This window comes from Mastomys coucha, unplaced genomic scaffold, assembly GCF_008632895.1.
Source record: "Mastomys coucha isolate ucsf_1 unplaced genomic scaffold, UCSF_Mcou_1 pScaffold11, whole genome shotgun sequence".
Classification (NCBI taxonomy): Eukaryota; Metazoa; Chordata; class Mammalia; order Rodentia; family Muridae; genus Mastomys; species Mastomys coucha.
Genome location: NW_022196893.1, coordinates 13,112,626 through 13,124,044, shown reverse-complemented (window position 1 = coordinate 13,124,044; position 11,419 = coordinate 13,112,626). Strand labels below are relative to the sequence as shown.

General features: G+C 49.2%; 3 protein-coding genes across 3 annotated transcripts in view; 1 reads left to right on the top strand and 2 right to left on the bottom strand.

The window, feature by feature from the left end:
* Nucleotides 1-880: 880 nt before the first annotated feature.
* On the top strand, nt 881-4,552 carry Ndufa6 (NADH:ubiquinone oxidoreductase subunit A6). The gene is made up of 3 exons (XM_031350522.1): nt 881-1,079; nt 3,640-3,755; nt 4,325-4,552. Exons 1-3 carry the CDS (start codon nt 938-940, stop codon nt 4,454-4,456), a joined length of 390 nt encoding a protein of 129 aa, XP_031206382.1. The 5' UTR covers nt 881-937; the 3' UTR covers nt 4,457-4,552.
* A 1,067-nt stretch (nt 4,553-5,619) lies between these two features.
* Nucleotides 5,620-8,808, bottom strand: Smdt1 (single-pass membrane protein with aspartate rich tail 1). Its single transcript, XM_031350513.1, has 3 exons — nt 8,473-8,808; nt 6,680-6,820; nt 5,620-5,849 (listed from the first exon to the last, which is right to left on the bottom strand). The coding sequence occupies exons 1-2, from the start codon at nt 8,791-8,793 to the stop codon at nt 6,683-6,685; spliced, it is 459 nt and encodes a 152-aa protein (XP_031206373.1). The 5' UTR covers nt 8,794-8,808; the 3' UTR covers nt 5,620-5,849; nt 6,680-6,682.
* Nucleotides 8,809-9,194: 386 nt separating this feature from the next.
* Nucleotides 9,195-11,419, bottom strand: part of Pheta2 (PH domain containing endocytic trafficking adaptor 2) — a 5,187-nt gene continuing 2,962 nt past the window's right edge. Inside the window, exon 2 of the mRNA XM_031350494.1 lies at nt 9,195-11,419. This exon is cut by the window's right edge and continues 239 nt beyond it. Within this exon, the coding sequence (XP_031206354.1) occupies nt 10,637-11,416 (780 nt within the window). The 5' untranslated portion in view covers nt 11,417-11,419 and the 3' untranslated portion in view covers nt 9,195-10,636.

The window sequence follows — 11,419 nt, the reverse complement described above, 5'->3', positions numbered from 1 at the left end:
ATAGATAGATAGAGCTTCCATGGTTTGGGATTTAAAATTCCTTGTCTAAAATGGTGACGATTAGGCTAGGTGTAGTTGCACCAAGGGGGCTAAGGCAGGGAGACTCTGAGGTTCGAGGCCAAATGTAACCACAGGGGCTGGAGAGTAGCCTCAGTGAGTGATTAAGCACTCTGACTGCTCTTCCAAAGGACCTGGGCTCAATTCCCAGCTCCACAAAGTAACTCACAGCCGTGGGTCCCAGGGGAATCCATCGCCTTCTTTTGGCCTCCGTGGACACTAAAAATACGGGTGGTACACAGACATACAAACATGCAAAACTTCATTCACATTGATTTACAAAAATGCAACCATAGGTGGGCACAAGCCTGCAGAAGCAGAGAAATCACTGCAAGTTCTGAGGGCAGCCTGGCTGGTCTATGTCAATGAGTTCCAGGCCAGGGGCAATCAGATGACAACTCAAAACAATGACAATGGAGTTGTTATAATCCTGGGCTGAGAAACGCCAAAAAGCTTAATTCAGAGGCTCTTTTGCAATGTACATCATGTTTAGAAGAAACGGTTTTTCAGAAGCACATACGCAATATGTACAGCAGTAGACACTGTTACTGCGGGGAGACCGCCATCGCTGTCTGTTTATCTATCCCTGCAGTCTTCGAGCCTGCCGGCGCTGTTCTGAAGGAACAAACTTTGGGCAAGGAGCAGACCGCGCGCCCCAGACCGCTGCGCCCTCTGGTGGTTCCTCAGAGCCGCGGTCGAGCCACCAGGGCTCGCTGTTTCCGCGGTGGAGCATGCGCGCCGCAGAGCCCGTGTATAGAGGCTTCCAGCCAATCCGAGAGCCCCAGGCCAGCCAATCCTTCCCTATACCGCAGAGGGCGCGGCGTCGCGTCCCGTCGCACCGCGCGTGCGCGCGCCGAAGGGGCGGGGCTTCCTTGGCAAGATGGCGGCTAGCGGCCTGCGTCAGGCTGCTGCTGCTGCAGCCAGTACCTCGGTGAAGCCCATTTTCAGTCGCGACCTGAATGAGGCCAAGCGGAGGGTGCGCGAGCTCTACCGCGCTTGGTATCGGGAGGTGCCGAACACCGGTGAGAGGTGGGGGCGCATCAGGGCCCCGGAGGCACCTGTCCAAGGTCTATCGGCCAAGCCGAGGTCACCTACTAGGACAGAAACGAGCCCAGGGCTTCAGGGGAAGAGGGTCACACGAGCCAGAGTGCCCCACCCCGGGACAGGGCTTCCGAGAGCCCTAGTCTCTTTGGTGATCTTTGTACCTGTATTTCTTATAGAGCCCCTGGGAGGGGCAAGCAGGGACTGTGAGAGACGCTAGCCCCGGGTGCTTCTTGTACCCCCAGAAAATGTTCCAGATGCCCATTAGATTTTGTAACTAAAGTGGCGAAGGGCTTTAGCAGTTATCCATTACCTCCAGACTGCATCAGGAGAGGGAAACGACTCAGCCAAGGTCATCCAGTAGCTTCCTGGTGCCTTTTGAAGGTTCCAGGAGGAATGGCCTCTCAAAGCTCCCTAACCTTGCTCACTAAATCAGCTTGCTCCAGAATTTTAAAGGTTAACCCCTACTACTGCAAAACATCCCTTTCCCTATAGGTGGGAGAATCTAATCTGTTCACCTGAGTGGTGGGTGTGAGTCTGTTTTACTGGTTGTCTTCTTCAATGCCGCCACTGTAATGGATTTTAAAAGGGGGGTGAGCGAGAGTTCACATGTCAGGGACATCTTTTGTTGTTGAATCGACGTGTATTTAACTTGAACCACCACAGCTGATCTGAGGGGAAAGGCATTTCTAGTGAATGACAGCCTCATGGCACTTCAGAGGCAGCTCACTGTCCTCGGGTTCTGACCTATAACACTGGGCACTTCTCTAGGCCTGATGCTTCACAGATACTAAGATTCTGAATGACAGGCTTTGTATCAAGTTGCATTTGTCTCAGTTTGTTATTTTCTTCCCTGAATCCCTGTGTGCACACTTGACCTTGGGGACCACCTCTCTGAGAACCTAAAGTTGTAGTGTTTACCATTTCTGGGATCAATGAATTTGAATATAACAAAAGACTCAAACCTAATTTAGACACAGCATGACTTTGTTTGTGCTTTTGTGGCTTTTTGTTGTTTTTGTTTTTCTGAGACAGCATCTCACATTGTAGCATTGGTCTGGCCTGGAACTTGTTACTTAAACCAGGCAGGCTTTGAACTCAAAGAGCCATCTGCCTGTGTGCTGCCACACTGGGCTTGGTTTTGTTTTTGTTAGGATTTGCCTCAATTCTTTGATCCATCAGCCCGTGTTCTCAATGCTGGGATTAAAGGCATGTGCCACCATGGTTGACTGACTGCAGTTTTAAATTTCAGAGTGGACATGTCACAAGAATGGCCAGTGCATAAGGTATCCTAATTAAATGAATATACTGACCTCTGTAACCAGAATGCCTGTAAACCCTCATGTTGTCTCTGTCACCTTCCTCTGTTTAATACCTACTGGTCCTTTTCTATCCTTGATGGCCTCTGCAAATCTGCCACAGGCTGAGTGTCAGGGTGTGTGACTAAAGCCTGATTTTCTTTCTTTTGAAACAAGATCTTGCTGTGGATCCATAGCACCATACAGCCCAAGGCAAACCTCCAGCTTATAGGCTGGGTTTAAGACCTGTTACCACTAAGTCCAGTTTACAACCTCATTTCCAAAGGAACATCCATGTGGCACATTAAGTCCAATCACTTGAGTCTGTGCCACTGTTTACCCACTGACTTAACAGATTGTTGAATATTGTGACTTTTAAAATATATTTTATTACTTTTAAAATCATGTGTGTTTGTGTGTATGTATGTATGTGTGTGGGGGGGAGGGTGCAGGTAAATGCAAGTGTCAGCAGAGGCCAGAGGCATGGTTGGGTTCCCAGAGCTGAGTTACAGGTGTTTTCTGAGTTGCCTTGACATGGTTGCTGGGGATTTCCAGGCAGTATGTGCCTTAACTGCTGAACGACCTCTCAGCCTCCCCCTTTTTTAAGGGAAGAGAAGTTTATTATGTTCAGTTTCAGTCCCTTATATGGGGGTGGAGATACAGGGTGGCGTGGCTCATGGTTCCACAGTGGCATCTGTGTATCTTGTTTGCAGTCACAGGTGACTGTCCTACTCTGTTAGGGCCTAGAGTCTGTCCTTCCCCAGGCTGACTGTCTGATTATAGCCCTCCCTCCTGTGCAAACCCTTAGCAATGCCCCTCAGCTCCCAAATCCATATAGTATTTGCAACCTACACTACATTATTTTGCACAGATTTCAACTCTGGCGCATTTATTTTTGCTGGCTATTCCATGTAAAAATAATATGGTAGTATGTTTTATACTCCATGTAAAAACAATATTCCTCAGTGATAGAGCCCTTGCCTAACATGTGCAAGGCCCTAGAGTCTATCCCAACCCGCTCCGCCCATAAAAAAAGCAAGTAGGTACACAGCTTCTCCAGAGGCCATTCAAGAGCATTGAGATCCAGGCTGGGCAATTTAGTAAGATGTGTATCCAGGCTGAGGGCTGGGCTATGTGGCATAAAGTAACTGAACCACTTGTACATGTCCAGTGGTCACCCACTGACATAAGTCCTAAAAACATGTTTAAAGGTCTGATTTCTACAGTCAGGTTTTCTCTTTAGTGCACTTAATGCAGCTGGATATCACGGTGAAACAAGGACGGGATAAAGTCCGAGAAATGTTCATGAAGAATGCCCATGTCACGGACCCCAGAGTGGTTGATCTCCTGGTCATTAAGGTAAATGACCCTCTCAGACAGGCCTAAAGATTCGCTGGCTTGTCCTGAGCTCCTGAGTCTTCAAGTAAATGCTGCCGCCTCAGCAGCTGCAGTGTCTCCAAGTTCAACTTGGAGGTCCCCTTTTTTCTTTTTAAAGCCAAGGTCTCACTATGTAGTTCTAGCTGTCCTGGAACTTGTTCTGGCTGGCCCTGAGATCCACTTGCCTCTACCTGCCAAGTGCCTAGATTAAAGGTGTGTACTACCATACCCCACTTGGAGGTCTCCACTTTTGAGAGAGAGTCCTGAGCTGGAACTACACATCCTCTTGCCTAGGCCCTGAAGGGGAGGTCTGGGGCGAGGGAACAGGGACACTGCAGCTATAACAGTGTCAAGTAGGAAGTGCTGGTTCCTATGGGATACCACCCTGGAACTTGCCAGTCTCACCTGTCTGCAACCACAGGAAAGCAGAGTGGCTCTGGGTATGGTAATGTAGGTCATTAGCAAGTCCATGCCAAACACACACAGACCTGCCCCTGAGTGCTGTGTTTCCTTGATGGCTGGAGCTGACTACTCTTCCTTCATGTGCACAGGGAAAGATGGATCTCCAGGAAACCATCAAAGTCTGGAAGCAACGGACACACGTTATGCGGTTTTTCCATGAAACAGAAACACCAAGGCCAAAGGATTTCTTGTCTAAGTTCTATATTGGCCATGACCCATGAGGTCACCTGATGGGAAGGTGCATGTTAATATCTAATTATTTTAGAGTACAAATAAACTCATTATTTGATGGTTGTTTGTGATCAAATTGCACTGGCAAACCCTTTTCCTGTGGTCTCTCTTCTTACCTAAGTGTGGGGCCTCAGTGTACATGCCATGTTTATCCCCGTCTCCTGGAGAATGTTGTTTGCTGTCAACAGAATCAGACCCTTGCATGGGAAAGCAGGGAGGGATGTGAGGCTCTGTGAGGCTCCCTTGACCCTTCTGCTAACAGGGAGGGAGCAGATTCTCCCACAGTGGACATGAAGCTGGCAACTTTGTTACAGTATCTGCACTTAAACATACAGCTTCCAAGACTGTCCTTATACATCAGAAGGAACAGAGCAGCACTGTGGGGACAGCACTAGAACTGACTGCTCCAAGGCTAGCCCTTCTACTTAGGAGCACTGATCCAAAAATGAGCTTAGCTGCCTCCTCACTACAGAACACACTGGTCAGTGCAAATGCAACACACTCGTCCTACTACTTCTGCACGCTTTTGTTCAAGTGGATCTCATGTAGCCAAGGATAGCCTGCCTACTCCCAATGTATCCAGGGATGACCTTGAACTACCAAAGTTCTTCTACCTTCTTCCCTGGACAGTCCTGACTGCTGGAGGAGGGCACTCACAGTCCTGGGGTTTAGTTACTGAATGATCCTACAGCACCAGGGATCCTCCTTTCCCTGAGGGGCCCAAGTTTTACAAAATATTCTACTAAGCAGAAACAAAGTTTTGCATGATCAGCACATGGCAACTTCAGGCCTAAAGCAACTTTGAGGCAAGTTTCTGCTGGACTTATATAAAGTAAAAAAATTTCAAGTCAGGGGAGGGTGTGTGTGGAAAGATGGTACAGTGGTTAAGGGTACTTGCTGCTCTTGTAGAAGACCAGAGTTAGTTCACATCAAGCAATTCATAATAGCCTTTAACTCCAGCTTTATGGGGAATCATATGCCTTTGGCCTCCAAGAGTACCTGAAAACAGATACATAGTTAAAAATAATTTTAAAAGAAAAAAGGTCTGAGTCCCCCTTAATTGCATTTGTGGTTGTATACCAGCCTGGATATCCTGGCTCTAAACAGATGCTTCTTGGACACAGGAGAGACAATAAAGTGCAACGAAGCCTGCTGGGAGAGAAATGGGAACAACTTTTAATCATACAAGACTCATTTATTATATACTCATAATTGCCAGTGCTCTGTAGACAGCCGAGAGGGAACCTCCCAAAGCACAAGATTCTGGGCTGTTGTCACAAACCATGAGGAGGTGAGGCTGAGGGCTTTCCTTGACCCTTCTGCTGACAGGGAGGGAGGTGAGCATGCCACGACTTCATTAGTGCTTTCTGTACTCCCTGTGCCCTGTAAGAAAGGTGTGCACCAGTCACTTTTAAGACAGCCTCACGCAGCCCAGAGTAGTCTCAAACCCACTGCAGCCAAGGATGGTCTTGAAGTTCTGGTGCTCCTGCCTCCACCTCCCCAATGCTGGGATTACGGCTGTGTGCCACCAGGCCTGGGGCATTTCTCTTCTGTTTCCTGAGATAAGCTCTCCTGTTAACCCTTGAGCTCTGCCTCTACTTCTTCAGTGCTGGGATCACAAAAGCTCGAGGTCCCACACCAGGCTTTAGCAGTAGTCACTTCCAAATAGGAAGGTAAAGAAAGATGACAAAGACAGTGACAAGTGGGTGAGATTACACGGTGGAAGGAGGATGGGCCAACACTTGGAGATGGGTAAGGACGAGGGTAACTCAAGAAACAGGAAGGGGGGCACTCTGCAGCTTTAACAATTTAAAGCAAGAAGTATGAGTTCCTGTGGGATGCCACTCTGGAACACTCCTTCCCCATCCCCTTCTTACTGGTATCTTCTGCATTCCCCTTCTTTACTCCTTCATGATTCTCTTTTTATCCCTTCATCTCTGAGGCAGAGACTGCATGGCTTCATAAAAATGAAGCACATTAAGTCATCAAGAGAAAGTCAGTTGAATGAAGGTACATCAAGGACAATGAAAAGGCCATTGAGGACCTTAACCTAGTAGATCTGTAAGTCATTCAACATAGGAGAAAGTCAGTCTCAAGAGGGTGAACCCACTGCTCCTGCCCTGAGGGTTCAAATGGTTCTGCAGGCCAGACTCTCACAGATCAAATCTTCTGCCTACGTCTTCCTATCCATTTACAAGAAGGGCAAGTCTTACCTGTTAATCATCGTCGTCGTCATCCTCTGGGACAAAAATGTCATGCTCCTCAAGTAGAGCAGCAAAGTTCTTGCTAATGAGTGTCCCAACATAGAGAAAGGGGACCACGATGGAGAACACACGGAGGAGACCAAAGGACATCTGCAGGGAGAATGTGGTGAGCTCCAGAGATCAGCAGCTGTGCCCCAAGCCCCAGCCCACAGGGGCATTGCCTCCAGTGGACCACTGATCCAGAAACAACTTGATTTTTAAAGTCTTTAGAGAAACTCAGAGCAACAAAGAGACAAAGTGAGTTTTATGGCCATCAAAATGGATATCAGAAAGAAAAACATAAAGCTAAACTAAATTTGGGAAACTAAGCAACTAAAAATTAGGGCCCAGCCAGCTAATTCCTTGCAAGAACCATACACAGTTGGGTGAGAACACTAGGCTGGCTGGGCTGTAACCAGCTCTCTACACCCAAAAGTGGGTTCAGGGGCTGGAGGGATGGCCCAGCAGTTACGAGCAGTGACTGAACCCAGATACTGAACCAAGGTCAGGTTCTCAGCACCCACATAGCCTCTCACAAGCAAGTAACTCCAGTTCCAATGATGCCACAGTCTCTTCTGGCCTCTGTGGGCATTTGGCACGTAAGTGCTGCACAGACACACATGCAAAAAAAACACCCATACACATAAAATAAAAATCGAGTTACAAAGAGGTGTGTGCACTGAAGGGGTCTTTCTTTTAACTGGTTCCTCCTGCTGAGCAACCTTATTTCACAAACTATAAAAGCACGCAAAGGCAATATGGACTGAAGGAAGCCAATGAGATTTCACCGGTATTAGCTTTCTGTTGTCCCTAGCTGTGCCTTTTTATACAACAGCTGCACCTTCTTGCTTCTCGCTCAGAACCCAACTGTTAATACAGCTCAAGCTTGCTCTAAAGAATTCTGTTTTCCCTTCAACTGCGCACAACCCTACAGTCAAAGAGCACACCTTTGGTATAGGAGACTTTCCATTTTCTCTGGGATATGGAGAGCAAATGACAGAGTTCAGGAATGGAAAAACCAGGATGTGGCCCCTGGCTGTCAAGACCTAACTCTGCTGCCAGCTTCGGATGCTGGCTTCAGGGCTCTGCCCTGATTTCATCTGTAAAACCTGCACATTCTTCAGGAGAGAAGGTCCTGCTCCCACGTCCCCCTATCCTTTCTTCTTCGTTTCCTTTTTACTAAGTATATTACATCCGCATTCACTTCCCACTCTTTCAGTTATCTATTTTTATTTTATGTGCATTGGTATTTTGCCTCCTCATGTGTGTCTATGTGAAGGTGTCAGATCTTGAAGTTACAGATAGTTATGAGCTGTCCTGTGGGTGCTGGGAGTTAAACATGGGTCCTCTGGAAGAGCAGTCAGAGTTCTTAAGCGCTGAGCCATCTCTCCAGCCCTCAGGATTGTTTTATCCCATCACCTTTGAGGCAGAGATTGCATGACTTGTAAAATCGACACAAAGCCCTTCTTCTGGCCCTAAGGAAATGGGTCATTATGTTCCTCTAGATAAGAAATCGCACATCTTGCTGCTGCCCTCCAGCTACGGTGTCCAGGAACCCAGCTTAACACTGGGTCTTATGGAAGCATTTTTCTCCACCTGTCGAAGTCAGTAAGACCCAGCTGAGCAAATTGAGTCCTAACTTCCGTGCCCAGTCTACGCCAATGCTATGATTGGCTTCTGTGCCTGTCAATCAGGACAGGTCACATGCACTCCCCCAATGACCGGCCTCGATCCCTTCGCCCCGCCTCTAGACAGACACTCACTTTCACCGGCTTGGGCAAAATGGCGCCGCTGCGAGTGACGATGACTGACCTCGACGGTACCTGGCTGAGACCTGAGCTGCCCGGTACGGTGTAAACATCCGTACCTCTCCTCCCCCTCGGTCCGCTCCAGAGAGCCCCGGGTCGGACTGAGACCCAGGCCAGCCGCCGAACTGCTGTGGACGCCATCTCCAGCTCCGCCCCTCTCCGGGAGCCACACCCCACACATCCAATGCGGCCCTCTAGCAGAAACTGTCTCCAAAACTCGCGAGACTCTTGACGCACACCGGAAGCACCGCCCTCCCGCCTGCGCAGTGCACGCATTTGTAGAAAGTCCTAGGCGCCCGGCTGACGTGTGACGTCAGAGAACGACGCCTCTCCTGGGCTCCAGAGGGCGGGGCCGCCAGGGCTCCCTTTGTAGGTGTTCCCGCCCCTCACCTCTGGAAGACTTGAATTAAAGAACCGAAATGTGTAATGAAAAACTTTACTTGATATCTGAATTTATAAAGAAAAAACTGGGCGAAGCAGCGCATACCTTTAATCTCACCACTTGGGATGCAGAGGCAGGAGGATCTCTATGAGTTCAAATCCAGTTTGATCTACATAGTAAGTTCCAGGACAGCCAGAGCTACAGAGTGCGGCGGAAAAAAAAAAAAAAAAAAACAAGTTAACAATAGCTCATGGTTTCTGTGAACATTGGTACAACGGGTGCAGTGGAAAGCCGACTTCCCATACAGGTCTAGGGAAGAAGCAAATAGAGGGATTGGCCTGATGGAGGAGGTTGCACCACCAAGCCAGGTTCTTGGACCCAGTTTCCAGCCTTAGACACCGGCTTTGCAACTCTGGCTCCTGATTCTTCATTTGTAAACACACTGATTATAATAACCAAAATGAATAACTTTCTGAGACCCGTAGCCCAGTCTAGCCAAAAACTCACGGTGGAGTCAAGGATGCCTTTGAACTCGTGGTCCTCCTCTACCTCTTTGTTACCAACCCTGTGAATTCTACTGTTCTGGTTATAAAGGGAGGACGAGGGAAGGCTAGCAGGCCTTCCGGCCAGGTCCTACTGCAAAACAAACACCAAAACCGAGCGAGGCAGAGTGCTCCTATTTTAGCACTTGCAAAGCTAAGGAGGAGATCCAGACCTGCATGGGTCACAAAGACCTGGTCTCCAAAAACCAAAACTATTTAAAGAGCAAACACTAACTGCTGTGACAAGAAAATTAGCAAAGGCCTGTGCTAACCTGTGTACAGTTGGCTACAATGTTACAAGCAGGCTTGAGAAACACGGCTAGCATTATAGGAATTGGCCCTGGCCGGAGAGACCATGAAACTCAGTTCTGCCTGTAGGCCTTAATGGGTTTTGGTCAGGGTGTCCCAAGGCCCCAGATAGGGAAAGGAGGGAGGTCAGAAAGAGGCACAGCCACTGTCACTACTTCGATACACAGGGGACAGATGGCCTGGCTTCTGGCTCGGTAGACCCAGCCATTTGGCCTTAGAACAAATGAAGAAGATACTTTGTATGGTACAGGCCAGAGTAGCTATGAGGGCTGCCCTCGCAGATAAACCTTAGGAACAAGCGGGATAGGTAACAAGAGTCCCTATAAGTGACCGTTAACAACAGATCAGGGAGAATTTCTCCCCAATAAAAGGCTGCCTGCTTTTCTGCGGGCGATATCCAGGACTATCCATTGACAGGGCAGGGGGCTGGGGGGAGAGAAGAGATCCCTCTTTAGCTCCTGAAGACCTTCTCCTACAGAGAGCCCTGCCCAAGCCACATCGATGTCAATCTTCAAGCTAGTTCCCGTCACCTCTGGCATTGAGACATCCAAGACTCCTTGTGTTGGAGATTATGGCTAGAGTGTCCTGCAGGCACAGCAGAGCACAGATAATATAATGTCCTGCATTATATTATCTTCCCATCAGCCACCTGGCCTTTCTAGCCTGGCCTCAGAAAAGAAGTAGGAAGTCATGATTCTTCAGTTCACTCCAGTGAGGAGAGGATCTGGAAGCTGGAGAAAGTCTACAGAGCAGGAGGGACACACACACACACACACACACACACACACACACAGCAACCTAGTAAATGAGTAAATATTTAACCCCTGAAGTTCTGACCCCGGCATCCTGACCAGCAGGATGGGGCCATAGCTTAAAGGGCCCTGGCTCAGAGCCTGTTCTGTGGCTTGCTCTCTGGCTGGCTCCCCTTGGCCCTTTGCTGCCATCCTCGCCTCAGCTCCATGATCTCTTTCCCATACCAGTCATGCAGGGTAGAGAAACAGGAGGTCTCGGGGGACACGGGGCTCTGTCCCATGCTTAGGAGGCGGCTAGCAGGGCCCTGTAACTCCCACTCGGTCAAATCCCGACCTATTGGCCGGATCCCTCTTTCTTCCACAGTAGCAGTGGAATTGCGGTCCCTGGGGAGAAAGTGGCCATTCTCAGAGCCTGGAGCCCGGTAGTCAGGAGCCTGAGATTTACTGCAGCTGCCAACAGCCCTCTGGGATGCACAACGATGCAAGGCCAGGCTCTGACGGGCATCCTGCAACTGGCTCTCCAATTCTCGCACCACAAGTCGCATGTAGCCAAAGCTGGCCCGGGACAGTGCCTTCACCCATGCTTCTTGGGCAACCTGCCCGTCTGCTGCCAGCAGGTGTGGGCGCACTCCAGGAGCATCAAAGCGAATGGCGAAGGCAAATTCCTCCGGTACGGGAGCCTCTGCCAGCTCCACCGTGCAGCCTTCCAATACCACGAGACTCAGTGGGACCCGGCTTTCTCTACTCTCAAAAGAGAATAGCAGATTGCCCTTAAGAACAAACCAGTATCTTCGGCCAGTGCCACTGGGAGTGGGTGGGGAACCTGGTCCTCCCCAACTACGCAGGAAGCCAGTGTGGTCCGCTGGAGAATCACTCAGCGCATAGTGGGCCACACTCCTCTTGTTCAGCTTCATGGC